The sequence below is a fragment of the Andrena cerasifolii genome, chromosome 16 (assembly GCF_050908995.1).
Source record: "Andrena cerasifolii isolate SP2316 chromosome 16, iyAndCera1_principal, whole genome shotgun sequence".
Lineage (NCBI taxonomy): Eukaryota > Metazoa > Arthropoda > Insecta > Hymenoptera > Andrenidae > Andrena > Andrena cerasifolii.
Window position 1 is genome coordinate 10,027,456 of NC_135133.1, and position 27,751 is coordinate 10,055,206.

The 27,751-nt window shown below is 50.7% G+C and overlaps 2 protein-coding genes across 9 annotated transcripts in view; one reads left to right on the forward strand and one right to left on the reverse strand.

Moving 5' to 3' along the window:
• Naa20a (N-alpha-acetyltransferase 20 A) overlaps positions 1-27,751 on the forward strand; it is a 188,255-nt gene that overhangs the window by 43,523 nt on the left and 116,981 nt on the right. The gene's annotated exons all lie outside the window — the stretch shown is intronic.
• The window catches only part of LOC143377943 (uncharacterized protein CG43867), a 100,661-nt gene that overhangs the window by 34,170 nt on the left and 38,740 nt on the right, over positions 1-27,751 (reverse strand). Inside the window, exon 1 of one of the 8 annotated variants that reach the window (XM_076829769.1) lies at positions 781-929. The exons of the other annotated variants lie outside the window; for them this stretch is intronic. Coding sequence (XP_076685884.1) covers positions 781-855 — 75 coding nt within the window. The 5' untranslated portion in view covers positions 856-929. Of the gene's footprint in view, positions 1-780; positions 930-27,751 lie in introns of those variants that run through there. 8 annotated transcript variants of the gene reach the window in all.

Here is a 27,751-nt window from a genome sequence, read left to right on the forward strand (position 1 = left end):
CGGAATCAACCTATTCCTTTAACAAGGCTCTCGATAAACTTATGTAAACTTGTGTAACCTCGTTGTGTGTGAGTTTATAGTGTGTGAACCATCTACCTACTTTAAGTATTGTATGCTTTTTTGTATGCGCTGTGTATCACTATTTCTTTTTGTCTTTTCTCTGTTTTTGCTCTTGTACACTAATGGGACTTTATCCCGTATATATTATAATAATAATAATAATAATAATAATACCTAAAACTTTAAACGCGTTTTTCTCAAAACCATGTTTTTCGAATTGGTTAGCAAGATATCTCAAAAACCAATCATCCGATTTACTTCGAACTTGGCATATGTCTCGAGTAGATGTCCCAGGGCCGCAGTATTAAATACTTAAATGTACTAATCAAAGAATTTTAATTTATGGGGTGAATTTGTTATTTCTGCCTTCTGGCCAAATGCAGCCCGCGGTTTGCTCGTCACTGTGACGCGGAGCAAAGTTTCATTAAAATCTTGAAATCAGAATGCTCTGATTGGCAACGTTCCCTTGTCAGAACGGCGTGTCTACAGTTCTGAGTGAATGGGATACTTTTTACGCGGGTGCAGGAAATAATTCTTTCCGATACGATAAAGGCTCCCGTTCCCCCCGCGATTTGCCGTTACGAGCCAGCGAAGCTACGTTAAAATCCATTAATTCACGAGCAGCGAGTCGAAGGTGCAGAACTTTACGACACTGCAACGGCCCGGGGGGCTGTTTCAGCGATAAAATCGTATAGGATAGCGATCGGGGATCGTCGTTACCTTGCGAAGCATCTCCTCGAGCGACTCCATGTCCAGGGCGGAGTTGTTGTTCTCCGTGCGTACGGGTTGCACCATTTGTCACAGTTTTTCGTCTTCGGCCAGTCGTTCTTCCCGCCGGTATCGGTTCTTCTCTCACTCGTCGCTAGTTCCTTCGAAGGAAATCAACCCTTGACCATCGTGCCCGGGCTCGGCTTCGCTGTCGCCCGCTGGAGCGTGGCTATCGATTCGCGCGGTTACCACGATTAACGAGCCAGAAGCGGAGACCATTGCAACGCCGTTTAACACCGGCCATTCCGCCAACGACGAATTCATTTCGAAACAGCGGCGATTGATCGCCCGGGGACTGTTGCATTCTACGACTAGACCATCCGTGAATTCAGAGTCCTTTAACTAAACGATCGCGATAACCGTTCGGAGCGCTTCGGAGTTATGGGGAAGTAATAGCCGGAGAAGAAACTGCTCGACGGACAAAAGAATCGAACGGTGGCCCAAGAGAACCTATTTTCCTCCCCCCCTGCAAAGAGGACTATTACTCCTGGGAGTCCTCCGGGTATCCTCCGCGAGGATAATAATTTCTACTCGAAGCTCGAGGCTTCAATCGTCCTTCTAAGGAGCCCGGAACCTCAGCGAGAGCCTTCGACAACCCTTTCAAAGGCTCGGCAGTTGAAAGTAGCCAATATACCCAGAGAAATGGGCCGAGGAGTGATCGAGGACGTCGGAGACAAAGCCGTAATGGCGGAGGATCGGTAAAAACGCGGAGCGCGCGCGAGAAGACGGCGGGACGAGCAGGATGTATCTCCGGCTCGAGGCTGGCTCCCATTTTAACCGGCATATAAATTACGGGGCTGGTGAGTAGACCGAGAGGGAAAGCTCGTCTTTTTGGCGGTGCTTTCGAAGTTTTCGTCGTGGTCGGGACACGAGGGCGCGCGGCGAGGGAAGGGCACGTGGAAACGCGCCGCGGCAAAACGATGAGAGAAAAAGCTGGCGCAGGGTGGACGCGGAGGAACGGCGAGGAGCGACGGCGTCGAGGGTGTTCGCGCCCGCTCGCTTCATCTTCCCGACTATTTTCGGGCGGAGGGTATTTTTAAGCCCCGTTTGGAGCGCGAACGACCGATTTCCAGGAGAAAGAAGCCGTTTCCTGCGCTCACTTCGTCCGAGGGACGCGGAGGGAGCGAAGTCGACGACCGTCACGGACTATCGAGGAAAGAAAACGCACCGGCTGCGTCCTCTTCTCCATCGAGGCCTCCTCTTTCCGACTAATTGATCCCGGGCCACTGAGAAACGCCACGCGGAACTATCTTAGTCTCGTGTCTTGGGCGGTGGGGGCGAGAAGAATAGTTTGTTCCAATCTCCGAGCAACGATTTTAAGACCACCCCTCTTGCTACATCCGCCAACTTCGGTAGCCCGATTCCCACTTGCTCCGAGTGGCACTGAACAGCGCGGGGAAACGGAGGGACCACTTTGTTTCGCGGAGAAACGAGGCAAGAAAGTTGCAGCGTCGAGGCTTCTCGAGACTAAGATTAAACGCGAATCTGCTTCCGAAGGACAGTTACCTGGTTCGCCTAGCGCGACGGAAGGATGGTCGTTCCTCTGTCGGGGCAGTTGTACGAGTTCCGCGGCAGTTTCGCAATTTTTACGGCGACGAATATCGCGGCTCGCGCCTGGGACAGTTACGAGGCCGCGGCCAGAGAAGTGGCGAGCGTTGTCGCGTCCTCGCGGCAAGCGCCACTAAAACCAACCTTCCCTGCACAGCTGATTTGATAAAAACCGCTGTGTATCATTAATTTTCTCGAGTAGCTGTTTCGTCGCTTCGATTTTCGACACCGCCGCTCGCCCGTCACCGCGGGGAACGCACATCGAGCAAAGACACTTCCCCGATTAATTTCCCGCGAGAGTGTCGACGCGTCACCCCCGATTTCATTTTGGCAGATTCGAGCGCGCCTCGCCGAGCAAATTATTTTAATAAATCCGACAATGTTCTCCCTTTCCGCGTGCATGTTTGAACGGTCATTTAATTACCCGACGGCAGGCCGACGGGGTGTGCTCGGTAAACAGGTAAACACGCCGCTGCTCGCTGTTAGTTTTCGAACTGCGAACGACCGGCTAATGTCTAATGCATTCGGCGACCCTCGCAGCCGCGGAGGGAACGGGACGGTGTTTATTCTGTCCCGCGACTTTCCGCAGCTTCCGAGGACTTTTCGCCGAGCAGCCTTCCCTCGACTTTCAAAGGATTAAGCGAGCAAATTCGCTCCTGCCAAGAGGACGCGACAGATTTCCATTAACGGATCGAATCGATTTTACCCCCTCGCGTGACAACTTTGTCGCGAAAAGTAGTATCCAGGGTGCAAAGGGTTGAATCGACGATAGTGAAGTTTCCGTGGGCATTCCAGCGATCGGTTCGGCGCTTGGAAAGCTAAGCAAACATATCCCTTGCTCGTGAAACCGGTGTCAAAGCGTGCAGAAGGGAGAAGACAAAAGGAAAATCGTGTAAGCGCATTACAGAGATCCCCCGGTCCATTAATCAGGGACAACCGATGGATCGGCTCGATCGTTCCCCGTCGATTTCCCAGTTTCGAGCACGGCTGGTCGATGTTAATAAGTGGATACACAGCGGAAGAGGCGCGTCAAAAGCGACAGAGGGAGAGAAAGGTGATTTCGCTAAACCGACGTTTCTTTTTGTCCATTTAACGCGGCTCGACGAGGAACCACCACCAACGAACCCTCTGCTTTTCCACGCTCTTTCTCTCTCTCTATCGACTGATGTCCGTTTGAGCTCTCGACACGAACAGCGACGCGGGGGCGCGCGCGCGCGCTCCCGCTTTATCTCGACCCCGTGATCAAAGCTTAATTGAAAAAGGGCCACCCCCATCGCCGACGTCGAATGGAAACTGATACCGGGGCCGAATACCCTCGACAATGCCTTTTACCTCTCCATGCAGGCTCCATACAGGCTCCATACAGCGATCGGGTATTCGCGAGTTAAATCGAGAGATTAAAAGCCGCGGGCAGGGGGTGCGCGAGGGGGAAATGGGGAGCAAGCACGGCTGCGCAACCGAGCGACGTTCAAGGTAATTTCCAGGGGCAATCGTGCCCTGCCCGTGATGTCATTCGCCGATTAACCGTCGGCTATCTTAATTCCTCACGTGGGACGACGTCTACGCTTCTGTTACCTCTGTTTCGCTCTATCCCCCGTGAGTGTCAACGATACAAGACTCAACCGAATGGGTTACCAATTCAGAAGAACCCTTCAACGCGGAAGGTCTCGCCGTCTCCGACGTGTAAATTCGAATCAATTGAACTGTCGGCGCAGAAAAAGCGAGGTAATCAGCTGGGCGAACGAAACTGGGGGCGTTAAAATGCGTGGAGAGCCGGTGACGAAGTGTGACACACTTTCGATTCGATGACAACAACGTCGGTAGCAAGCGTCTGAAACGCGTGAAAAAGGCTGCGGTGTTCATCCGGCTGGGTCCTCGAAAGAATCGCCGGCTCAGCACTCTGCTAATTGGCTACGAGGCTGAGCCGAGACCGATTAATTACCAGGACGAAAAGATCCCCTGATTTTTCTCACTCGGCGGCCGTGCGCCGTTTACCTGCTAATTAGTATCGTCGGTAACCAACGGGGCGCGAGGTGGATGGGTGGATGGCTAATTGTCTTGGCGGGGCCGAACGAGCACGACGCGTGTCGCAATTACGAGCGAGGCTAATTCGGAGCAGCAGCGACTCGTCGAGAGAGCGGCCACCTCTTTTTGTCCAGCGTTTCCCACCTACGCTTTCTTTGCATCTTCTAAGAGACTCGACCTTCCCTCGCGGCGCGATCGCTCTGGGAATGGATCGATCCGAGGCTGGCGACATTCGCGAGTCGAGAGCCAATTACGAGACACAGATAAGCAGACTCCGCTAACACCAGATAACGCGAATGAAAGATTGCTGTAATAAAACGTGCCCTAACATCGAAGAGGATGTCGTTTCCGCTTCCCGCTCGCCTCGACTCATCGATCCTCTCGTTATCACGCCGTTCGCGTGCTCGCGAGTGCACTTGAGCCTCGCGCCTCGAACGCGCCGCGTCGTTATCGTAACTTCATTAACCGCGCGTTAACGAAACCCCGTTAATTACGCCCAGCAAGCTGCGCTCTTCGAACAGCGATTTTTAATTAAGAACCGCGTGATTGGTCGTCGTAACCCGGTGAACAACGCGGAAGAGCGGCTGCAAAGCCTGCTCGAGCAGTTAATAAGAATCGCGTCTTACGATCGTCATTTCGCAGCGTCGATTAAGCAGCGAGAGCAAATAAAGCGAACGAGCGCGGGCCACTTGGGCTCGGCAACGGTCCGCGAAACGGCTCCTCTCGAGCACTCGAGTGGCTCTTTGTGCCGGCGAGCGAAATGCGCCCTTGAACCGCGCGAATTTCACCGCACACGTCCCGCCGACCGAAGCCTATCGCACGATCGAGAGCTCGCGAGAAGAACGTCCAACCAAGTTCCAACGGTTCACCGATGAAATCAGCTGCCGCGAGGTCCTCCCGCAGCATCCTACCGCTGACCGGCACGATGATCGAGGGTACAGAAGCGTCTTCCGGTGGCTCTGATCGGTCAGAGACGAGACCAGTGGCTTCGAGTAAGAAGCGCGTTTAATTGGACGTCGCACGAGTCTTGTCACTGTTCACTGTGCACTCGCCGCGAGGATGACCGTGCCGCAAGGACGGCCGGAAACGTCCATCGCGCGTCACGGAAGCGTCACGGAAGCGTCACCGGCTCCGCAGACAGCGTGGACGAGGGGACGGGGTAGGGAGAGGGGTGGATCGCGTGCCTCGCGGAGCGATGATCGATCGAACGACAAGGTGGGAGAAGTGTGCTGCTCCGGTCGCGGTTCACGGGCCACTGAGAGGGAACTTGTGTTCTAGGTAGGGACTTGTGTCGAGCCGCGGAGACAGACGTTCCGAGAGGGGGGAGGAGAGCGTGCCCGTACGTCACATGCGCGCTGTAACCCCCAAACAAAAATGCCCGGCTGTCCCTGTTCAGGCTTACGGGGTTGGCACGCCGAGCGCGAGCCCCCTTGCGCTCACAACAACAACAACGGCACGCGCGGCTCGCGGGGAGATGCGACGAGACACGGACTCACTGCGGAACACGGGAGGACTGCCAAACTCCGCTGCAACCTCTCCCCGCCCCTGTCTATCCACCTACACCCCTCCTCTCCTTCCGCTGACAGTCGCTCGTAATCACCTTTCTCGCGCGAATGCGGCAAGCACAGGCTTTCGCCGGGGTTACGTAAGGGAAACACTGGGGTAACTGGGTTTCCAATCGTTCAGGGCTTTGAAAGGGATGACGCTTGAGTGATAGGGGAGGCTCGTACTGTTGGGGATGTCGCCATTTTGGCAGCGATTCTTGTAACTGTTCGCTGGTTACGCTGGGGTCTTTGAAGCAACTTACTTAATTTTTTCACAAGCGTTTCGTGCAGCGAGCAATACCATTTTCTAAGAGTTCAAACCTTATAGATGACTCGTGGGAACCTGAACGAACCGGTAGCAATCGACTCACCTGAAACAGAAAAACCATTGCTAAATTATCTTCCACGTTGCAACCGCGGTAGAGTGCAAGGGAAACACGACGTGCTGACACTCTTTGAAACCCTCGAGCCGCAGGCACGTCCAACGACATTTCGCCGGTCGAACGTTGCGTAACGTCATTGTCCTGACGCGCGTCACCGCTGGAAAGCGATAGGGAACGGCCGCGAGTGCACGTAAAAGCGCAGCTCGCGTTTGATATTCGGTGTGCAGGCTGGACGTGGCCAGGGTGCCGGCTGGATACAAGCTGGAGATCTAAGCTCGTATCCCGAGTGTCACTTTACGGCTGACAGTAACGGCGCGGGCTGATGGGACGTATAACCAGGTTTACACGCGGCCACCGCGATTCGACGTGTCCCGCTCGTCACTTCCCGGCAGCTGGAAATCGAGTCGATTCTCCAACACGCACCTCGACTTTGCTCGGGCACGGTGTCTCACGGGCTCGTTAGTATCGTAGGCGAGAAAGAGCTTCGGGCGGATTCTCCCAACGAGGGAACTCTTTTCCGAACTCTACGCATACCCTGACCGGCCTACAGTTTAAACGGAAAGTAATCCCTTGTGAAAACTGCTCCTCAGGTGTTCGCGTCTAGCCGACGTCTAGCTTGCCCGTTTCCAACAGGAGAAGCGCAACTGCGCGTGTACCTTGAAGGAGCGAGTGCGATAGTTCTTCGCAAATAAGTGTCTGAGTCACTGCACTGAAATTAGATACATTTGTGCTTTCCGTGACGCACCGCTCCGCAGAAATACCTGCTTCGAGCGCTACCGTCAGCTGAGATACCATTGGATCGAACGACGAGGGCACAGGCTAGAACCCGGGATGAAGTCTCGATAGAATACAAGGAGCCCCCAGGTTCCAGAAGACTGTCCAAGAATAAGACGCGCAAGTGGGTTGGCAGCCGGACATGGGCGCGACGGTTTCAAGAGATGAGATACGTGCGAACCTCTTAATCGCGGAAAGGTTTAACGAGACCCGTAGACGTCGTAAATTCTCCCTTATATTCTAAATTACGCCGTCGCCCGGCCGAGGAGGGCTTTTATTTGGGCGAGGATGGTCGCGTCCGAACTGACCGCCGACAATATTTCTACTCGCGCCGGCGTGCGCTTTCTTGGCAGTCCGAGGCGCGCGGCAACTGGGCCGGAAGTGTCCATTACGCGAGAGGAAAATTAAGTCCCGCGCATAATAGACACGTCAGGCCACTGCGCGCTGTCCCGACGCTCTTCCTGCTCTCGCTCGACGAGCTCGCCGATGATCTTCGGCGCGGCAAGCCCCGAAGAGACTATTCAAAGACACCCAGGCTCTCGGCGAGCGAGACCTATCTGGGGAGCAGGCATCAGGCTGGGCTCTCGGAAAGGAATCGCCCGCACGGATCACTGAGCCGAATCTCGGGCCTGGGAGCCTTTCATTCGCAGGACGTGGCCATCAATCGGCCCACCCGCCCACGGGCCGTTTCTCCTTAATCCGGGCGTACAAGTAGCGGCTATCTGCGACAGGTCGGCCCGCGATGCTCGCCCGAGCGGAAAACACGAAAACTGGAGGCAGAGGCGCGAGAGTTGTGCGCCTGTAGGGAGGAAACGAATTATTCTGCCCTCCGTTTCGTCCGTTCAGCTAACCGAGCTCCGCGCCAGGGATCTCTGCCTCCTAATCCCGACGTCGAAGCGGCTGTCGGCCACAGAAACGCGTGCCCGTTATAAGTAAAGGGTGTAGAAACCGGAGGACCGTAAAAGGCAGCCCTGCTTTCTTCGACAGGGAGCTGGGATCAGTGTTTATGATGCGCGGAGGGTTCACAGGGTATAAGATGCTATTCGATTCCTGGCAGGCAAGTGATCTTGTTAATTCCCAGCGAAGCCTGTCTTCCGAGTGGATCGCATTTCGAAGCTCGCGAGGTGGGTGAGATGCTTATCCACCAATTCCAGGGACGCACTTTCGGCATGTCGAAAGCCTGCTCGAGGCTGCTCCAAAGATGATTAATCGATCGGACGGGTTAATTAACCGGCGCGGTTTCATCAGAGGCCCCCAGTGACCGGTGGCTATGCGGGGAATTTTAGTGAAATTCCGTTTGCTCCCTGGCGCGACCTCGTGCCGCGAATTTTCAGACCAACCCGCACCCACGCGCTCCTGGTCATTAACTACAAGCATTTTTTCAATTACGTGGCCGCCGTCGCTGTAATTATCGCAACTGGGTCAGGACCGACGGCAAACGCGAACGTCGTTCACCTGATGAGGAAATGGACGTGGAATTCTCGCGTTGGACGCGTGAGAGTTCCATTGAATCGAGCTGGCTGAGCGACTCAGCGCTCGGAGTCGTTGGATGAATTCCCTTTCACGCAGCGAAACATTAAAAGCGTAGGGAGTGTCTCCTCGCGGGAATTTTCTCGGCCAAAGATTCGACCACTGGAACGGAGAGGGGCAGGCGTTGACAGAAAGCAGAAGACCTAACCCGGCACTGCCATCTAATGAGGAGCCGAAGGGAGGACCGAAAGCCCTTCATCTTCACGTCGACCTGTTCCCCAACTACTCGCCCCACGGAAAAATGTGCGGGGGAATAACCAGAACCCACAACCAATAAGTTCCGATTCATAGACGCGGCGCTGGGGTATCGCTGCCACGCAAATACAGGCTAAATCGTTTTCCTCGAGGAGGGGCGACGGGAAGGATCCCTGGTCTCGCCCTTTTAAAGTCGACCTAAGTGGATTTTCGGCCGGAATCAGCGATAAACTTGCTGGGACCTGGCGTCCTTTCCACGAGCCTCTCGCAAACGGAATCAATATTTAATTCTGCCAACTTTTGTCGCTGGCTGACGGGCGGACGGAGGAAGAAAGCAGCCGCAAACAGGAAGGAAGGAAGGAAGGAAGGGAAAGATGGCGAGCGAAAAGGTTGAATGGAGGGCCGGGGGTGCTTCCTTCCGAATCTTAGAAACTCGATAAGGCGTGCCCAGAAAGGCTTGTTGTCGAGGATCGTGGGGAAGCTATCGCCCTGCGAATTTATAACCATGCACCTTTGCTGGACTTTCCAAACACCCATTGACGAGCGTTCAGAGGGGATTGAGAGGCATTCTAAAATTGCAATGACTTCTGCGTAGAAATTCATGCGATCGGAACGGCAACGAAAATTCGCGGAACAATAGAATCGACATAATTACCAATCGGCGAGCAAGCTTGCTTGGGCAGCCTTGAATGTTTTAACGCGGGTGGTCGCGGTGATTTTCGAAATCTCGCGGCACAATTATCGGAATGTAAATGCTGCATAATGCACTTCCCATTTAGTTGGATAATTGGCGACTGCAAGAGGTAGTGGAGCTAATTCGCCGGGGGTTTAATTAAATTTTCGCCTAGTCTCGCTTGGTCAGCTACCCTCTGAAAACGATCTGCCCCGTGGCGCGGAAAAATACACCGCAACATTGTTGCTAAACACACAAATCAATTTCCACCGAACAGCGAGCGTCGACAGTGGGCGTAATGAAATTTAACGAGTACAGGGTGTTACAAACGAGCCGGATCGGTTGCCCAGATAGTCCTAATCATCGGAGCGATCGTTGCGAAGACGAAACGTTCTTCCTAGCCAGCCAGCCCTTCCCCCGTTTCAGCAAACGCAAATCTAACGAGCTGGGGGTTGCTCGATAAGCGGGCCAGATAAGTTTCGTGGGGTGGTTCGCGCGATTTTTTCCCCGAGCCTTGAGATAAGCCGGATACGCCACCCTCGAGCTCGAGTTTCAGGCCCGAGAATTCGGCGGACGCTAGGAGTCGCTGGCACGCGCGGTATCGTCCATTTGTCGGAGCGTTTGCCAGCGTGGATCGAGTACGAATACGAGTAGCTTCCGATTCTGGCGAAATACTCGGTGCCGCGCACACAACGGAGCCAATGACGCGGCGATAAATCATCCCGTTCGACTGCAGCTCGCCCCCCCATTGATTTCCCTCCGCCAACACCGGTTGCATCTCTGGGATTTATCGCGGCCGTTATTGTCCTGTACGCCTGCGAGGACACGAGGATCGACGGGGCGGCGAAAGACTTTCAAGGATCCTGGGGAAGGAAGATAGGGGCGCGAGGAGAGAACAGCGAGACGAGGGTGAAAGTGTGGACACCGGGATCCAGGGATACATTCCCGCCCTAATTACTCCGAGTGTTTAGAATTTAGGTGCAACTGGTCCCGAGTAGCTCGTTACCCGGGCTCCTCTCCGGCGTGTCCTTTAGCTTGTAATCTCTGCGAGAGGTTTGAACAGGAATAACGAGGGAACCACCGAGACGGGGGATACGGCGGAATCGATAGAATTAATGACTCTGCGGCTGTATAGCACGTAATATTATCCCTCGCGTACGTCGGGCTGCGGCATCGCGAGCTTCTACGGGCTTGTTATTTCCGCCCGGCTTCCGCTCGATCGATTCTCGCGGACGATTCCTACCGAGCCTCGCTCTTTTACCCCTTTCCTATCAACGACCATCGTGGTCGTCTCTAGACGCTCGATGAGACCGGTAAACGCGTCGTGATTGCTACAGAATCGCTGGAATTATTGCGAACAGCTGACTGGATGAGTAGTGGAGGTGATTAAGGGGTCTCCCTACTTTGACGGAGGAAAAATGATGCGAATTTTGGGAATTTTTTTAAACAAAACCATTAAATATATTCACTACCAGCTTTGTGGCTTCATTTGTCAATCTTTAGAGAGTATGGAAAAAAAATTGTATGCAAAAATAGTGGTTATATCCGGAGTTATAGTGTTTCGAATAGAGCGCCTTAGAAAAATCAAATGCGCATTCTTAGCATAAAATCAGCCGTTGTAGTTGTTTGAAATAGAAAGTTTAAAAATGTGCGTAATCTCTATGAGTGTAGCTATCGCCTGAACTAGATTAAATGAGAAATACTGAAAATTAAAAAGAAAAAATGGCAGCGTCTAAAACAGACATCGATTTCTGCAAAAAAATTCACTATTTTTTAAGTCGCAGAAGTCTAATTTTGCAAAAATCGACTTAGTTTTAGTACCAGCGAAAATAGAACATCTACTGAAGATATATGCCAAGTTTGAAGTAAATCGGGTGATTGATTTTTGAGATATCATGCTAACCATTTCGAAAAACATCGTTTTGAGAAAAAGGTTTTCAGGTACCTCTCTTTTTAATCAAATGTTTTTTTAAACGTTTGCCTAAATACGTACAAATATAGGCATCAATTTTTCAATTAATATAATTTGTGGGGGTCTTAAAAAAAATTCCAAATATCGCGCTCCTCTTCAGGCCGTCGAGGTAGGGAGACGCCTTAAGAAGCGAAGGCAATGTGGAAGGGTATAAGGAATAATAGAATAAAATGAAGAGTTACATCAGTACCACCCAATTCTACGAATACGATCTTCAGACCAACAGCGATCGATTAAAACTCCGTCGTAGTCGCTGAAGAGAGGAAGCGCGCCAAGGAGCGTGTTCGACGAGCTATTCGGCTCAGGCGGAAATTTATATTCCCCGGCGGGCGTGCGTGCATCGCGCAGGAATAATAAGCAAAAAGCCTAGGGAGCGTGTAAATATTAAGAGCGAGGAGAGTAACGCTGATACTCGCTTCTCCAGACCGCTGGAACGATCGTCGTCATTGTTCGAGCCACAGGTACTCGAACATTGGTGAATACAGGAGGCTCGTTCGCGAGATACCTAGGGGTACGAGGCGCGTTCCATTTAGCCGTTCGTTCGCCAACGATTTCCCGATTACAATGCGGCGCGCGCGCGAGCCACCCGAGAACATTAACGGCGCTCGGGAAACCCGGCCGCGCTTTATTGCGCCGGGTATTAACAATTTAATGGGCGGGGAATTAAAGTCGTCTAGCGATCCGCGTTATCGCGGACGGCGAATTAAAAAACGAGGGGACTTACGAGCTGCGTCTTAACCCTTCGACCGAGGGAAAGAAGTTTCAGCAAGGGTGTGCTTTTACTGGGCGGGTCGTGTAAACGAAGGGCGGAGTTCGTGAATCTGATTTGATTACGCGTAAACAAGGAGAAATACTGCAGTTGCACCGCTGAAGGGTTGATCGTCAACTCGATCGTGCTCTGCGAAATGCTCGGCGCAGTAGCGACCCCGTCATTCCTGAAATTACTTTTATTACACTTCGCTGGAAACTGACGGAACGCGCGATAGCTCCGATACCCACCCCCTCGCGTTTCGAGAAACCAATTACAAGCGCCACGTTCGATTTCACGAAGGCTTACGACTTCGGGGTACAAAGGCACACTTTCGCCCCGTGAAAGCAGTAATCAATCCCGTACATCAACGTTTTAGAATGCCTACCTGTACCCACTACCCTATTCGCTGTCCTCGCGAAGCCTTCCACACGCGAAATCCACCCCAGAAGAATTCCTTGGCAGCGAGTAGTATTATTATCAAGCAAGAAGGTATTCGGTTCGACAATTTACACCGCCCGATGCAATATTAAAGTAAGGAGGTTCTCATCCCCTTGGAGCTCGTGACATAGACCCCGCGCGGGGACCTCGCAGCCTCTGCGCTACTAAAAACTGCATCGTACCGCGTCGCGTTCCACTATTTAGTAGAATCTCGCAGGCTCGTAGGGTCCGTGCGAGGCGTGGAAGCGTGGCCGGAAAATCCGCGGTTACAAGCGGCGCCATGGAAGCACGGCTAGGGGAGACTCTATTCCCTGGTGCACCTCGGGGAATTCCCAGCGTCTGCTTAGCGCCGCGCCATCCCCTGGAATCCTGCTTCCCAATGACACGCCGTTCGTGTCAGTACTAATCCCGGCTAAGGAGGTTGAATGTAGGATCGTGGCCATTAATTCAAGCGACCCCCGCGGCGAGCAGGCCCAGGCTACCGCAAACAATTCGGCGTCTCCCTTCGCCTCGGCCAGGTCTCATCCGTGTGGCCCTCTGCGCCGGAGGACCGCCGAGCGCGGTGCGAAATGGACGGCCATAGGTGTTGGAATTAGTTGGCGCGATCATGATTTCGTTGGGAGCTTGTCGTTTAATGGACCCCACCACCCGTGGAACTCGCTCGATCCGAAACACCAGCTTCTCCGCCAAGTCGGGGACAAGTTTCTCGGTAGCGAACTTGAGACAGGGTCGGAGGCTTAACCGACAACCCTCGGCGGTTGTTTACAAGCCTCACCCTCGTAAAAATACGGCCGATCGATATCGGGCGTTAAGTGGCCGCGGTTCGAGGATGATGAACGTGCGGCGGGTGGAATTCTGTCGTTCGCCTGGACACCCGCCGTACCCCTTGAAATACGCTCGCCCAAGACTCTCTCATCCGTCTTAATTCCAGCGGGGGAGCTAAAGGGACCGTGACGGTGTAATGTAACCGATCGAGCGGCGGCCAGAAAAATCTGCGACGAATCCCCCGCTCGATTACGCTCCGTAACGCTTATCCGATCGCGGGAGAACGAACCGTGACACCCTGGGACACCGAGGGGCGGAGAGAGGGGCAGGAAGGTCTTGGAAGGGGATGATGAATTGCCGGAGGTACCATCCATCATTGTCATAAACAGCGCAAAGATCGCCCGCAGCCAGGGAGCAACCCTAAGCTGCAGCGAGGCTCTTGCTAAGATAATTACCGGCACCTTCCAATAATAACCCCAGCCTCACTGGGCCGGGGCAGTCTGTCAAGTATTATCGTCCGATTTTCTCGGGCACCAGCCTCGTCTGGCGAACGGTAACGACTTCATAAACGAGGCGAGGAAGGGTTCAGGAGCGAGCCGCTTCATCTGGCGTGTGACAGTGTGCAGGCATTCGGCGTTTGGGCACGGCCTATAGCGCGATTGGCACATAGGTAGCGCTCCTTAATGGGGTATAGGACTATTGAACGACTGAAATCGACGGTTTCTAGCTGGTTGAATTGCTCAGGTACCAAGTAATCACCATTCGGGCATTTTTCACAGTTTTTTATGTACGCTATTATAAGTAATGTAAAATAAAGAAATTGTCAGAACGTTGAAAATTATTCAAGTTATTTAAAGCTAAAGATGATCCCGCGTAGCGCGCAGCTGTAATCAGTGTACATAATCCCAGGTGAATCAATCATCTAAAATCGAAATGCTTTGGGGTGAGTAATTTCTACACTAACAGTTATCGCGTGAAATTTTGCTGGGCGAATTTAAACAAAAATTGTAAAAGTTACACACAAATCAATTTTTCCCCACATTTTTATGGGGAAAAATCGTCTTTAATCAGTTATAAAATGTTTTTACAAACATCCAATGTTGATGCGGAAATTCCACACGATAGAGAATGGAATTCTACAGCTTCAGTTAAAATTTCAAGTGAAAATATTCATTCGTTCAAGAGTTATGATGTACACCGTGTTTGAAAATGTAATTTCGAGGTAAACGGCTTCAAAGTGTAGTTCCCTACGCCAATACCGCTCTGCGAGGCCGTCACTCGACGGTGCACTCAATTACGTTCAGCGCTATAATTTCCGTAATTATTCGAATTTCTTCGCGAAACATTGTTGTAAATGTTCACAAAGCATGTCACTTTCAGAATTAATAATAATAAAAAATCGATTTTTCAAGATTTCAATAGTCCTATACACCCTTAAGGGGGAACACCCCTGTGACGGCCGAAAAAGTAGCCAAAAAGTACCAGACAAACTCTTTCCCCAAAGTTTAACCGCCCAAGTAGGTACCCATCGTCTGACAGTACGATCGTGGCGGTTCCACTTGGAGAACAGGTCTGGCGCTCGCCAGAAGCTGCCTACGTTAGCACGTGACGGCGAAACGAGCCTTCCCAGGCAATATTTCAGCGGCGTCTCGCAGCAGCCACGTTGCAGGAAGGGTCCTGCTGGCAGGTAGCTCGCGAACGCAACGCGACGGCACGGAACCGCGTCGGATGCAACGAGTGCTGACAATATAACTGTAAAGCCGTCGTCTGGTGGTCGCGATCTTCGTTATTCCGGCCGCTATTTTCGCCGACGTTTCCGGCGGCGGTCGGTGAATCAGCGGCCAGACAAGTGGAAACCCATGCGTACGCGCGAAACGAGCAGCGGCTCGACAGGGGGACGAGGAGGAGGTGGTGCAGCCAGGCCGTGGGTGTGCTTTTATTATCGTGTCATCCCGTAAGTGCAGCCGGTCCCTTGCCGCTGTTTCGACGTCTCTCTCCTTCCTCCCCTTTTGTCCGTTTGATCGGCGAAGGGCTTCGGCGCAGCAACGCGATAAGCGAACGTCCAGTCATCGGGCCTGAGATGTGACGTAGATGATTGTGGGACGAAATCGGTGAGAATTTTTAGGCGTGAAGAAGCATAATTGGGGAAGTCAGAACGTCCAAGTATTGCGATGGGAAAATACGGGAAGCCGAAATGTTTCGCGGTGACTCGCGACGGATGTTCTGCTTTCGTGGGTGGGTGCATTACGAGGGAACACGGGCACGCCAAGTTTTTAATTAACGCGTTAACGCACTCGTCAGCGGGCGTTCCGCGAGACAACGCGCTCGGAGTCGTAATTTCGGCCGCGTCAACGATACGTCGTAAAGCTCGCGGGTTGGTGGTAACGGGCGAATAATCTCGCGACGGATGAGCGTGGAAAGAAGATGTCAGGCTCGTGGTGTTGCAACGAGATCTTCGTGGGTTTCTATGGTCAATTTACGCGGCGAGGATGTCTCGAGAAGTTCCGAGGGGAACTGCGCCGGGAATCTCCGTGTTTCGGGGGCGACTTGGGAGAGAAGCTACTTGCAGTCCCCTGTTCGGGTCTGCGGGCAGCCGCGCGAGAGAGGCTCATGAATCAAAGTCCGCGGGGTGGTATCGACTGGGGCGAGGGTCCGCGAACCGTGACGAAAATCGCGACAACCCGCCGCGAGCAGATATTTTAATTGCCCGTCATTAAGAGGCCCTCTCGTCGTCGTGGCGTCCAGCGGCGATTCGCGCGAGGCTCTCGCGTTTAATTGGGCATGGCCGAGAATAGAGTGTTGCGCAACTGGGTAGGGAGCAAAAAGGCGGGCGCGAACACCCCGACGCGACGAGGAGTGAAATACGGGTGGCTACCCGCGACGGATATCGATGCGACAATTTCCGAGGAGGTCTCACCCACCCACCTACCGGTGAGAAGCGAAGACGGACGAGGGAAGAAAGAGGAGTGAAAGTGAAGTTAAGAGAGGAGAAATAAGAATCGAGAGGGCGCAGTTTGATTTATAAATAGCGCTAGCTGGAAACGGACGCTCGTAATTAATAGGAATTGAAGAGTCCTTGTAGAAAACACTGGAAAAATCAAATTCTACGCTATACTATTACCACTGCCACGTGGAACATTTTCCGATGAAAATTCTTTTAATTCAACACTTAGAGTGTTCTCTACAAGAACTCTTCAATTAAGAAGTGCCTAGTAGCGAAAGAGATTCGAGATCCGAGGCAGACTATCAACGACGCTGCGTCTGATGATGCACGGAGCATTCTACTTGCACCCAACCAGAAACTGGAGCGTCGCGTCGTTTGGATCCATTCGTAAAACGGACATCGGGCTCCAATTTCCCTCCTCCTCCGCTGTTCCGCGTAAAACGAAACGCGCCAGCAGGGACAGAGGGAGAAGAGAGGAGATAGCGGTGACGGGGTTGAGTTGGTAAGAGGAGGCTAATCTCGAGGAACTGAATTTTTCAGGCATCGATTTAAAAAGTACCGCTCGTTGGAGCCCAGCGCTGGTTGAAAGTCGGTTACAAGAGGTTCCAGCGGGGCACGATTCTCCTCGCAGCCGAGGGGATCCACTAACCGAGGGAGAGGGTGGATTTTCACTTTACGATTCTCTCACCTAATCCGCCTGAAGGTCGCTCGTAAGCGAGAAGGTTCGTTCGTGACGGGTAGGACGATTGGATGGGTCTCGGCTCGCTACTGTGTACCAACCTCCCCGCCACCTGCTTCCTCCACCCTCCAGGCTCGTCCTTTTTTCTTCCAGGGAAGCAGGAGCCGGACTCCGAGCCGCGATATTTCTGCTCGGTTTTATTGCGTCGTAATTGCGGAATTGTCCCGGTGAAAGCTCGAGCGTGCGCTCGCCCCCCGCGAACGGAGCGCTCGCGTTACAGTTCTTCCGCCTGTTACCAGCCGTGGGGCGTTTGCTCGCCCTTTTCATCGTCGCGTTTCACGCGGCGGCCCTCGCTTAATGAAACGTCGTTCGCCTCGTACACGCTGCCCACCAAATGTATCAATTTCCGTTGACGACGCGACGGGACGCGGGAAAATGGAGAACGTTTCACTCGGCTCGTCCCCTTTGATGTGGAGCGGGGTGGACGGCGGGATCGATGCGCTCTAATTAATGGCAGACTACCACAGTGGAGCGGCGAGCAGATTCTCAGCGTGCTCATACACACGTTCTTCCCGAAGCATCGAGCTGTTCTATTAGCATTCTTCGTCGCTCCCGAAATACAGACCGAGCTCCCTAAGGAGGGCAGAACCGACGCGCTGTAATTTATGAAACACTAAACAAAACCTGCCCCGCGAGAAATCGATTTCCCCCGCTATTTACGGGCGCAGCCAGGGAGATTCTGAAAGGCTAGCCATTCGGGGGAGAAGCGGAACAGCCGAGCTGGCGGTCTCGCGCGAATTACATTTTTCCGCGGCGCGACAATTTCTCATTTTCCCTGGCGCGACCGAGAACGTACTAATTAAAATTCTTGCGCGAAGAAAGCACCAGGTATGCGGGGGGAAAAAACGAAACGACGGATATAGCCGAGCGGGGAACCGAAGTCGCCGTCCGGAAACGTTGCCGAGAGGATGGAGCTGACACAGCTTTCCCTCTCCAGCCGCGAATATTCAAGCGGAGAGTGATGGGCACCCGATGCCCATCGACAAATTTCAAACAATCTAATCGCACGGAGAATCACCCTCGCAAATGATTCGCTGTTATAGAACCAAGGGAACAAAGTCGCTGGAGATCGCGAGCTCCCTGTGAGCAGGCAGCTTGGAGGAAGCTTCGGGAACGATAGGAAGAAAGTCTGGTCGATACAGGTTCGAGGGTATTCGAAGCGTCTTACGGCCATCGCTAACGCGCACCTGTTCGCGCCGCGCACTGTTTCCAGCATTGAATTAACTCGGAACAATATATCGCCGCCATTGTGTACCGACTCGGGCGTCGAGCTTCTGCGCCCGGGCTACTTCATTTATCAAGTTAAACAATGGGCCACTCTCCCCTGCCCCGGGGCCATCAGCCCTCTTCGAGGTTTCCAAGAGAAAATCCCTTTCCCCGTCTCACCCTTCGAGCACCGTTCTCCACCTTTCCGTTTTTCCGTTTCCCTCTGGCCGGCCAACTCGGCTCCTCTGGAGGGCGTGAGATTTTCCGCGAGAGCACGCCAGGGAAAGGAAACGTTTTATTACATCCTCCCTCGGGCTGCTCCCGCCGCGGAGGATAATCAAAACTGCCGCCTTGTCGGCGATCTTATTGGAGGTGGTTAGCGTTAGCGGGCCTGGCGTCGTTTCATGAAATTCTAACTCAATTTCCGGGACGCTCGAGCTGCTCGCTCTTATCAACGCCTAATCGCCGCGAGAACGAACCGTCTCGCGAAGAGGTCGGCTGTGAAACGACCCCCGGAAGGAGGGGCTGCGAACGGATTCGTCGGGGCTTCTGGGCGATCTCGAAACACAGCTGCGGCTGCTTGACGATGCTAGTTTTGGAAATTATGGGTGGAGGGGCTCTGCAATATGCACCTATGAAGTTCGAGGTTAACTCTGATAGCTCTGTGTCCAGGGAAGTAAATGTAAGTGGACTTTTCGAGTTCGATAGCAAATAGGTACTTTTAGTTTTATTTTTGCCAGTATTTTTCCTTTCTCTTTTCTAAATTATTTCAGTACGAACACATACCACATCTGTGTCTTTATGTAATTTAAGAACGAATTAAGGAGTCACGCTCTGTCAGGAGGCCAAAAAGGTGTAATTTTTTTTCTCAGAAACAATAAAACTTTATTCAAAATCCTTTTTTTGTTGGAAAGGTAGTACGTTTACCTGTGTCTCTGAATTTTGGCGTTAAAAAATATTTATTAATAACGAAATTATTTACAATCTCCTAGATGTCCTGTTCGACAAAGCTAAATGTAGGGGAGGCCGGGGCTAAAAGTTCCGATTTCGATAAAACATAAAAAATGACTGGAAAATAATGTAGTTATTCTCTTCACTATTGACTAATTTCTTGTTAAATTTATTATATCTTCTGATTTTAAGCTTGTGTTTAATATATTGTAATAGGTTTCCCATAGAAAGTAATTTATTTGTGGCTGATCGAAGCGGAACTTCTTACCCCTACATGGGGCAAGTTGTTATCGCATTGGGGTAAGTTGTTACTATGATATAAGAGTTGCCTTTTAATGAAATATTTCATTTTCTAATGAAATAAAGCAGAATTTTATTAATAATGGTTATTTATGAAGGTTCGGACCAACAAAAATGTATTATCTTTAAAAGAAAACCAAAAGCGACAGTTTTTATTTATCTTTACGCATATCTTCGATCGAAGTCGTGTCCCTTTCCGCCTTTCATACATATGTTCGCATCTTAAAGCACAGCGGAAACAATTTATACATTTGCGCAAAGGCCTGTGAAGATAGCACCCCCAAATTCGAATTTTTGGAAAAACTAAACGGCATTCGTTTGTCCATCGTTTGCCCACGTTTGCCCATCAAAAATTTTCGTTTGACTATCCTCCAAAAAAGAGTTATGAACAAAATAAAAAAATTGTCTTCATCACCCATCATGAATGCATTTCAATTTTTTAATAGAAGGATACGAATGTACCCGACCTGACCACGTTTGCTCACTCTCAGATTTCATTTGCCCACCCTCCAGAATTTAAATAAAAAATAAAAACCGCGAAAAGAAGGGTACAGGTGAAGCGATCGCGTTAAAGTTCGATTTTTCTAGAAAATATTATCAAAATCGTTCTTTCAACGATGCAGTCCGTTAGTTTAGATGTAGAAGAGATTTGCCCATGCATTAATTTCGTATGCCCACCCTCCAGAATCGAATTATTAATAAAGATAGCCAAGAAGTGCGGTGCCCGTTGAAGCGATCGCGTTAAAGTTCGATTTTTCTAGAAAATATTATCAAAATCGTTCTTTCAACGATGCAGTCCGTTAGTTTAGATGTAGAAGAGATTTGCCCATGCATTAATTTCGTATGCCCACCCTCCAGAATTGAATTATTAATAAAGATAGCCAAGAAGTGCGGTACCCGTTGAAGCGATCGCGTTAAAGTTCGATTTTTCTGGAAAATATTATCGAAATCGTTCTTTCAACGATGCAGTCCGTTAGTTTAGATGTAGAAGAGATTTGCCCATGCATTAATTTCGTATGCCCACCCTCCAGAATCGAATTATTAATAAAGACAGCCAAGAAGTGCGGTACCCGTTGAACCGAATACCTTTCCGTTAGTTTTTTTTCCGAATGAATTATCAAAATGGATTGTTCTTACCGTAAAGGTTAAAGGTGTTTGGTGACATGTTATCCACTTCAATTTGTATCGCTCATCGAATACTTCACACTTTTCACACATCTGCAGCATGTGCAGAATAATACCAGAGTGGTTTTCTAGTCATTTTTCACTAATTACCGCAATGATATCGCACAACGGAAAATAATATAATGTCACAGTTACTTCACAAACCGTAAATGAACGCACGATCTCGCAAGAGTTGCGCCCGAACTCTGTAGACCGACTGACTTTCGTGCGTCGTTGGAAACAATTCGAGAGTGTCGCAGACATCTGTTTACGTTTCGGCACGTTCGATGACGACACGCAGCGCTGCTACCCTAACTAAAGGGGCGCAGCGCCGAGTGCCACTGCCGAAACGTAAACAGATGTCTGGCGATACTCTCGAATTATTTCCAACGACGCACTTCTTGGCTATCTTTGTTAATAATTCGATTCTGGAGGGTGGACATACGAAATTAATGCATGGGCAAATCTCTTCTATATCTAAACTAACGGACTGCATCGTTGAAAGAACGATTTTGATATTATTTTCCAGAAAAATCGAACTTTAACGCGATCGCTTCAACGGGCACCGCACTTCTTGGCTATCTTTATTAATAATTCGATTCTGGAGGGTGGGCATACGAAATTAATGCATGGGCAAATCTCTTCTACATCTAAACTAACGGACTGCATCGTTGAAAGAACGATTTTGATAATATTTTCTAGAAAAATCGAACTTTAACGCGATCGCTTCAACGGGCACCGCACTTCTTGGCTATCTTTATTAATAATTCGATTCTTGAGGGTAGGCATACGAAATTAATGCATGGGCAAATCTCTTCTACATCTAAACTAACGGACTGCATCGTTGAAAGAACGATTTTGATAATATTTTCTAGAAAAATCGAACTTTAACGCGATCGCTTCACCTGTACCCTTCTTTTCGAGGTTTTTATTTTTTATTTAAATTCTGGAGGGTGGGCAAATGAAATCTGAGAGTGGGCAAACGTGGCCAGGTCGGGTATATTCGTATCCTTCTTTTAAAAAATTGAAATGCATTCATCGTGGGTGATGAAGACAAATTTTTTATTTTATTCATAACTTTTTTTGTAGGGTGGGCAAAAAAAAAATTTTATGGGCAAACGTGGGCAAACGAAGGACAAACGAATGCCGTTGAGTTTTTTTAAAAAATCGAATTTGGGGGTGCTATCTTCACAGACCTATTTGCGGCGGGGTAATTTTTTACGGTACCAACGTGCCCCAAGTCACGGTAACAACTAGCCCCTACCGACACATGTTGCAATTTCAAAGATTATTCTGCTTATACATGTATTCAAACGATAAACACTATTACACCATGTTCTTAAATGTCATTTGATCCATAAGGACGATTCAATCTATAATATCTACGTTAAATAATTGAAATAGACCAAAAAGTAATGATAGAAAAATTTTTACTTATCTGGTACGCGACTAATAGGTCCTTGCTTACAACCACACAATTCGCTGTCGCGGACGCTATTAAAGTGGGGGACAGAGTGGCGTGATCAACTCACGCGGAAAAAATAATTTAAAGTACAATGCTCTTTTTATTTTGAAGATAGAGCCGTCGGAACAACTTACCCCCGGAACTTTTAGCCCCGGTCTCCCCTACCTTTGAAACAAAAACAAGTTTTTTGAAAAAAGTTGTATAGTTTCTGAGAAAAAAAATTCCCAAAAATCGCACCTTTTTCGGCCTCCTGACTGAGCGTAACCCCTTTGTTGTAACTAAACGGTACTCCCTGTTAAATAGATGCATAAATAAATGAAAGAAAGAAAGCGGACGGATCGTCCAATGGACACATAAACACCTCGCCGCTATCCGAGACACGACGTTGAGGAAGAAGGTGGCTTCGCTCCATTATTCTCCGGCGTGGATGCTCGGGAGGTGTGTTCCTTGGAGGCGAGCCAGGCCTGTATCGATGGGTTCTCATTGAATCGGGCCACGTTCAATTAAACGTAAGTAACGAACCGTGGAATTAGAGCGGAGCTATAACGCGATAACACGCGCGACGTGAACGGCAGGCGAATCGCGCGGAATTTAGTACTTTAATCCGGCCGGGACGAGCAGCGCGCCTCCTTCGTCGTTCCTCGATGTGATTTAACGGTCGATGAAACTCTTGTTTATCGTGGCACGGCCCGGGGGAGGCCAGCCTCCTTCCTTTTTTCACGGTCAAATTCGACAGCGAGCCGTTCCATTTCCTCCCCGGGCGAATCACGACGCGGAGGACGCATCCCGTAGGAGAGGCGATTCTCCACGCTGGAACGATCCTGGACGAGAGTTTCAAATGGCTGGCTTTTTACGTTCCGGGATTCGCCCGCGCGTTGGCCTGGGGTCGGGACCGAGACGGCAGAGAAGAAACTTAACGCCTCGAAATCAACGGCGAATAGACTGAGCCCGTTCCTCTTCCCTCCCTGCGCTGCCGTCGTCGTTATCGCACCTGCTTCCACCTACACCCTTTCTTCCTTCTACTGTTTACGGAGGAACAGTGGAATTACGTGCCTTAATCTTGCTGCTTTTTAGAAACGAGTTTCTACTTCTACCGCTCCCGGCGATTTACTTCCTCGTCTGACTACGGAGGGTCTTTATCTACGAGATATTCACTGGGATGATTATTCTACTGAGGAGGAATATGAAGGGTAATGATGCAAGTGCTTGAGATAAGAGAGCGCACTTCGATGACTCTTTGGTTCGACTTGGAACGTTTTCCTTGGTGGTCTGACCACGAACCTACTCGATCTACTTAGGCTGTTGGAAGCTCACTGAAAACTGCAGACTCGAGGAAGTGGATTCGAAGGTTTCCAGGGAAGTTCTAGAAAACAAGATCCAGAGGAATGACCTTCGATCTCGTGCCCACCGATGTTACGTACCTTCCATCTTTTAATCAATTTCCCGTGCCCTCAACTTTTCCTACTCTCAGGAGCGATTCCCCTCTCTTTGCTCGAACCCGATGCTCCCGATCCACTTACACTTCCGCAGGCTTATCGAAGACTAGATTTCGAGGAGGATTCAAACTTTCATCGTTCAAGGAATGACCTTCGATCTGCTGGCCCATATAATCGTTACCATCGCCCAGCCGTTTATTCCGTCGCAATTACAGGACCACGCGGTTTCCGTCGTGTCTGACCCAGCGCGATCCCCGTCTACTTAAAAGAGCACGACCCGCGAGGAGTTCCATCGCCAGAATTCGAGGAGCGGGAAGGAGATAACGTTCAATCTCGCTGAATCACGAGCGAGTTGGGCCGCGAAGGTGGAAAAGAGATTTCCTCGGACGAAGGGTCCGGGGGCAGCTATCGCCCGAGATTTTCCCCGGACGGGGAGGATCGCCAGCCTCTAATCTCGCCGTTAGTATAAACTACGCTAAAGTCGCACCTCCAACGATGCCCTCGTTAACTGTAAAAGCATCGTCCCTTCGTTGTTGCCGACCCTCTTTCGAATTTCTATCCCCCCGATTAGGAAGCCTGTCCCCTTCGAGCCGCTTCTCCTCCTCGTCGAGTGGCTCTCCTCCAGTTATTTCTGGCGAGCTTCTGGGACTCCATCCTCTCCGTAACCGTGTTTTTACGTCGTCGTTTGGAGTACAGCACGAGAGAGAGGAGAGCTTAAGGGAAACAATTAAGCTCACGATGCTCGTCGATTCTACAAATTTAAACGGCCAATTTTGGCGGTACTAGATGGTCGACGCAGAGGAACGGAAAGGGGAGAAAAATCCAGGTACCATTTTCCCAGCTTTCAAAGCGCTCGGTGTTTCGTAATCACGGGGGTTGGGCAACGCTAGGACAGGATGAAGCTGCGGATCAATTAGCAATTCGTGGCGCGTCTGCCCGCGAAATTGCGGCTGCAAGATTCTTAGTATCGCTGTGGAGTAATTGAGTGCCGAAGGAGGCTCAAGCAGACGTGGTTTTCTCTTGGAAGAAAGCGAGGAGCGGTCAGCCAACGGTGGAGGCTTCTTTCAATTAAATTGGAAAGTTGCGCCAGCCAGCGTGGAAAGGGAAATGTGGGGGGCAGATGGGAAGAGGGTAGCGATTGAACTAGACGGAGAAACATTGCCGGAAGGTGCTCCGTCGCGAGGACGATCGACCCTTATCGCCCCGAAGGGAACCGCTTGACCAAATCGGTCGATAAAAAACCCATCGAGCACCTTATTTTTTGCCAGCCTCTGTCTCGATTTAAAACTGTCCCTATCTCGGCACCCCCGGGTCCCATTACGCCAGCCAATTTCTCCTTTATTCTCCTTTATTCTCCGAACAGATCGCGCCGCAAACCACGCCCGTGGTAATTTATTGAATTATTCGACGCGCTTGGGAAAAAAGCGCGCTATGCGCCGGGGAATTCCAGTGGCCGTGCTACACGATCCTTTTACCGCCAACTGGTCGAGGAAAGGGTTTCGCAAAGGAGACGGAAAAACTTATTGTTCTCGGAGCTTCCCATATCAGAGCCTCTTTTACTCTAAAATTCCTTATCACTGGGAACATCGGCGAGAGAGTGTTGTGCCGGGCGACTCAGTTTCCGTGGAGCATCGATAATTGCTGTGGAGTTCGGAGGAAGCCCGAGGGTGCTGTCGCGTGGCGTTTCGTCGGGGCTGACGTGAAACGGCTGGTAGCCGGACGAGGCTCGCGAGACGAGCAGCCACGAAAGGCGGGACGCGGTGGATGATCCCGATTCAAGTCGTCCCCTTTCCCTACGTTTTTAATCACTCCCCCTGGCCCATTGTTTTCACTGTCGTCGGCCGGGCGCCATTGTGCTCCCCGGCAAAATGAGTTTCCGTTCAAACGCGTCCCATTAATAAATTCACGTGTGCGCGCACCTCGCCTGTTTTTCCGTCGACCATCTTGCGGAGGGTCGCCCGCCGAAACTTTAATCGATGGAGTTGGAAAGTTGGATCGCCGGCAATAACGCGGATGGAAAGGGAGCGGGGTGCTGAATTCGAAGCGGAGGGAAAGGAGCGCGCGGGGGTTGTTTTACGCGATAACGCGACGCTTCTATTCTCATCGGCGTATTAGTTGAAAAATCGCGGGTCGTAAGGGAGCAAGCAGCTGGGTAAAGTGCAGAGAGGGTACTCCCCGGCAGCGATAAACTTCCTCGAGATAACTTCTCGGGCTAAATGGGCTCGGCTCGTACGACCGGGGCTTCCCGGCGGCAACTTTTTTCGAAAAGCAACAAGAAGGGAAGAAGGCAGCCGGGACGCCCGCGAAAAAGGCAGAGGCCACGTTAATCGAATCTGTCGGGAGCTTTTAAAGCACTCTCGGCTGGCTAATACGCTCGTAATGAGGGGCCGCGCACTTTTATATCGCGCGTTAACACTATTCCTACCACGACCGGTCAAATGACCGTTTTTAAAATTTCGATTAGAATTTCCTATATGGGACATTCCATGCGAACTCGGACAGATTTCGGAGTAAGTTTTCGTAGATTGCTGAAATTTCAATATGTTGTAGGATTTAGTGATATTTAAACGTAGCTCAAAGAATTTTTCGAAATTTTGAAAAAAGTCGATTTTACAGCTGTTTCAAGTTAAGTGATACCTTTTTTTCAATACATTATAGCTATGGAAGTAGTAAACGGATGGAGATGAGCTTGACGGTGCTTATAGAAAAGACATTGAAGTTTTAAGAAAAAATTATTTCAGTTTAAAAAAAAAAACATTTTTGTGCAATTATTTTAAACAAATGCAGGTTTTTAACATCGGTCAAACGGCTGTATCTGATATTCTTATACAGGGTTCTCGAAAATGCTAAGTACTTCAAGCACTTAACTTCAAACAGCTGTAAAATCGACATTTTTCAACATATTCAAATTTCAGCAATCTACGAAAACTTACTCCGAAATCTGCCCGAGTTCGCATGGAATGTCCCTATATACAACGTAATTGAATCGCCTTTAAACTTCACGACTTTTCCTCAAATATACGTATCTACATTATTTTCATTCTATATTAAAAAATATAAGTTGTGCTAAAGACCGGTCATTTGACCCCGGTGGCGGTAGGAATAGTGTTAACGCGTGTGCTCCGCAGAACACCCTTAACTGCGCGTGTCGATTACCTTTGACGGGCACCCTTTAGGCCTAAAAAGGAATTAAGCGTAGGAGGACGAAAGAGGCAGCTCCAGGAATTACGTCTGCACAGGGAATTTCGAAACTCGAGCACGGTCCAGGGCAGGTCACATTCGTCAAGCTGGACGAGTGGTAGGGTATTAGATTCAGGAAGAACGACTCCGCAGTGATAGCCCGATCGACCAGAACAGTCGTCCGGCAAACAAAAGACCCCGATAGTCCCGTGCCTGGTCCATTAAACCCTGTATCCAATTCCCTCCGCCTCCCCAGGCGCAGGGCGCGTCTAAAAGGGTGAACGTCTTCCGACTTTCTCCCGCGGAACGTGAAACACACGCCTGTCTCGGCACTCGATAGAAAGCGCCTGTTCGCCCGCCGCCGATTGCATTTCAAAACCAGAAGACACACGGACCCAGCGTCGATCGGACTTTCTTTTAGTACCGAGCCGCGGTATACGGCTCGTAAATCTCCCGAGGCGGTTTTACGCTCGCCCCTTGCCAGCGGCCTCCCACCGCGGCCAGCAGACTCCAGCGAAACAATCAAAATTTCACCGACCGTTTCGCCGTTTACCGAGGTTCCCGCCGCGGAATGAAATTTTCACCGCATCGTTGGAATCACTGGCCGCGGAGGATGAATCGCCCTCGACGCCTCGAGGGTCGGCGAAAGATTCCTCTCCCCCGCGATGAAAGAAAAATCGCGGCCCCGTGCGATGCGCGCGTTGGAGAGAGTCTGGCTCCGGAGCCAGCCACCGGCAGCCGGAGGAGCGTTAATAATAATGGGGAAAGTTGCGCGGAGGATGTACATCTATGGCCCCTTCCCGTCGGCGTGGCCCGTGACAAATTGCACCCCGGGGTTTTATTGTTGTTCTTCTTGGTTCTTAGTCCAGAGGTCTTGGTCGCCCCTTCTTCCAGCCTCTGCGCGAGCTACCTGGCCAACTTTTTCCCGCGGCGCTAATTA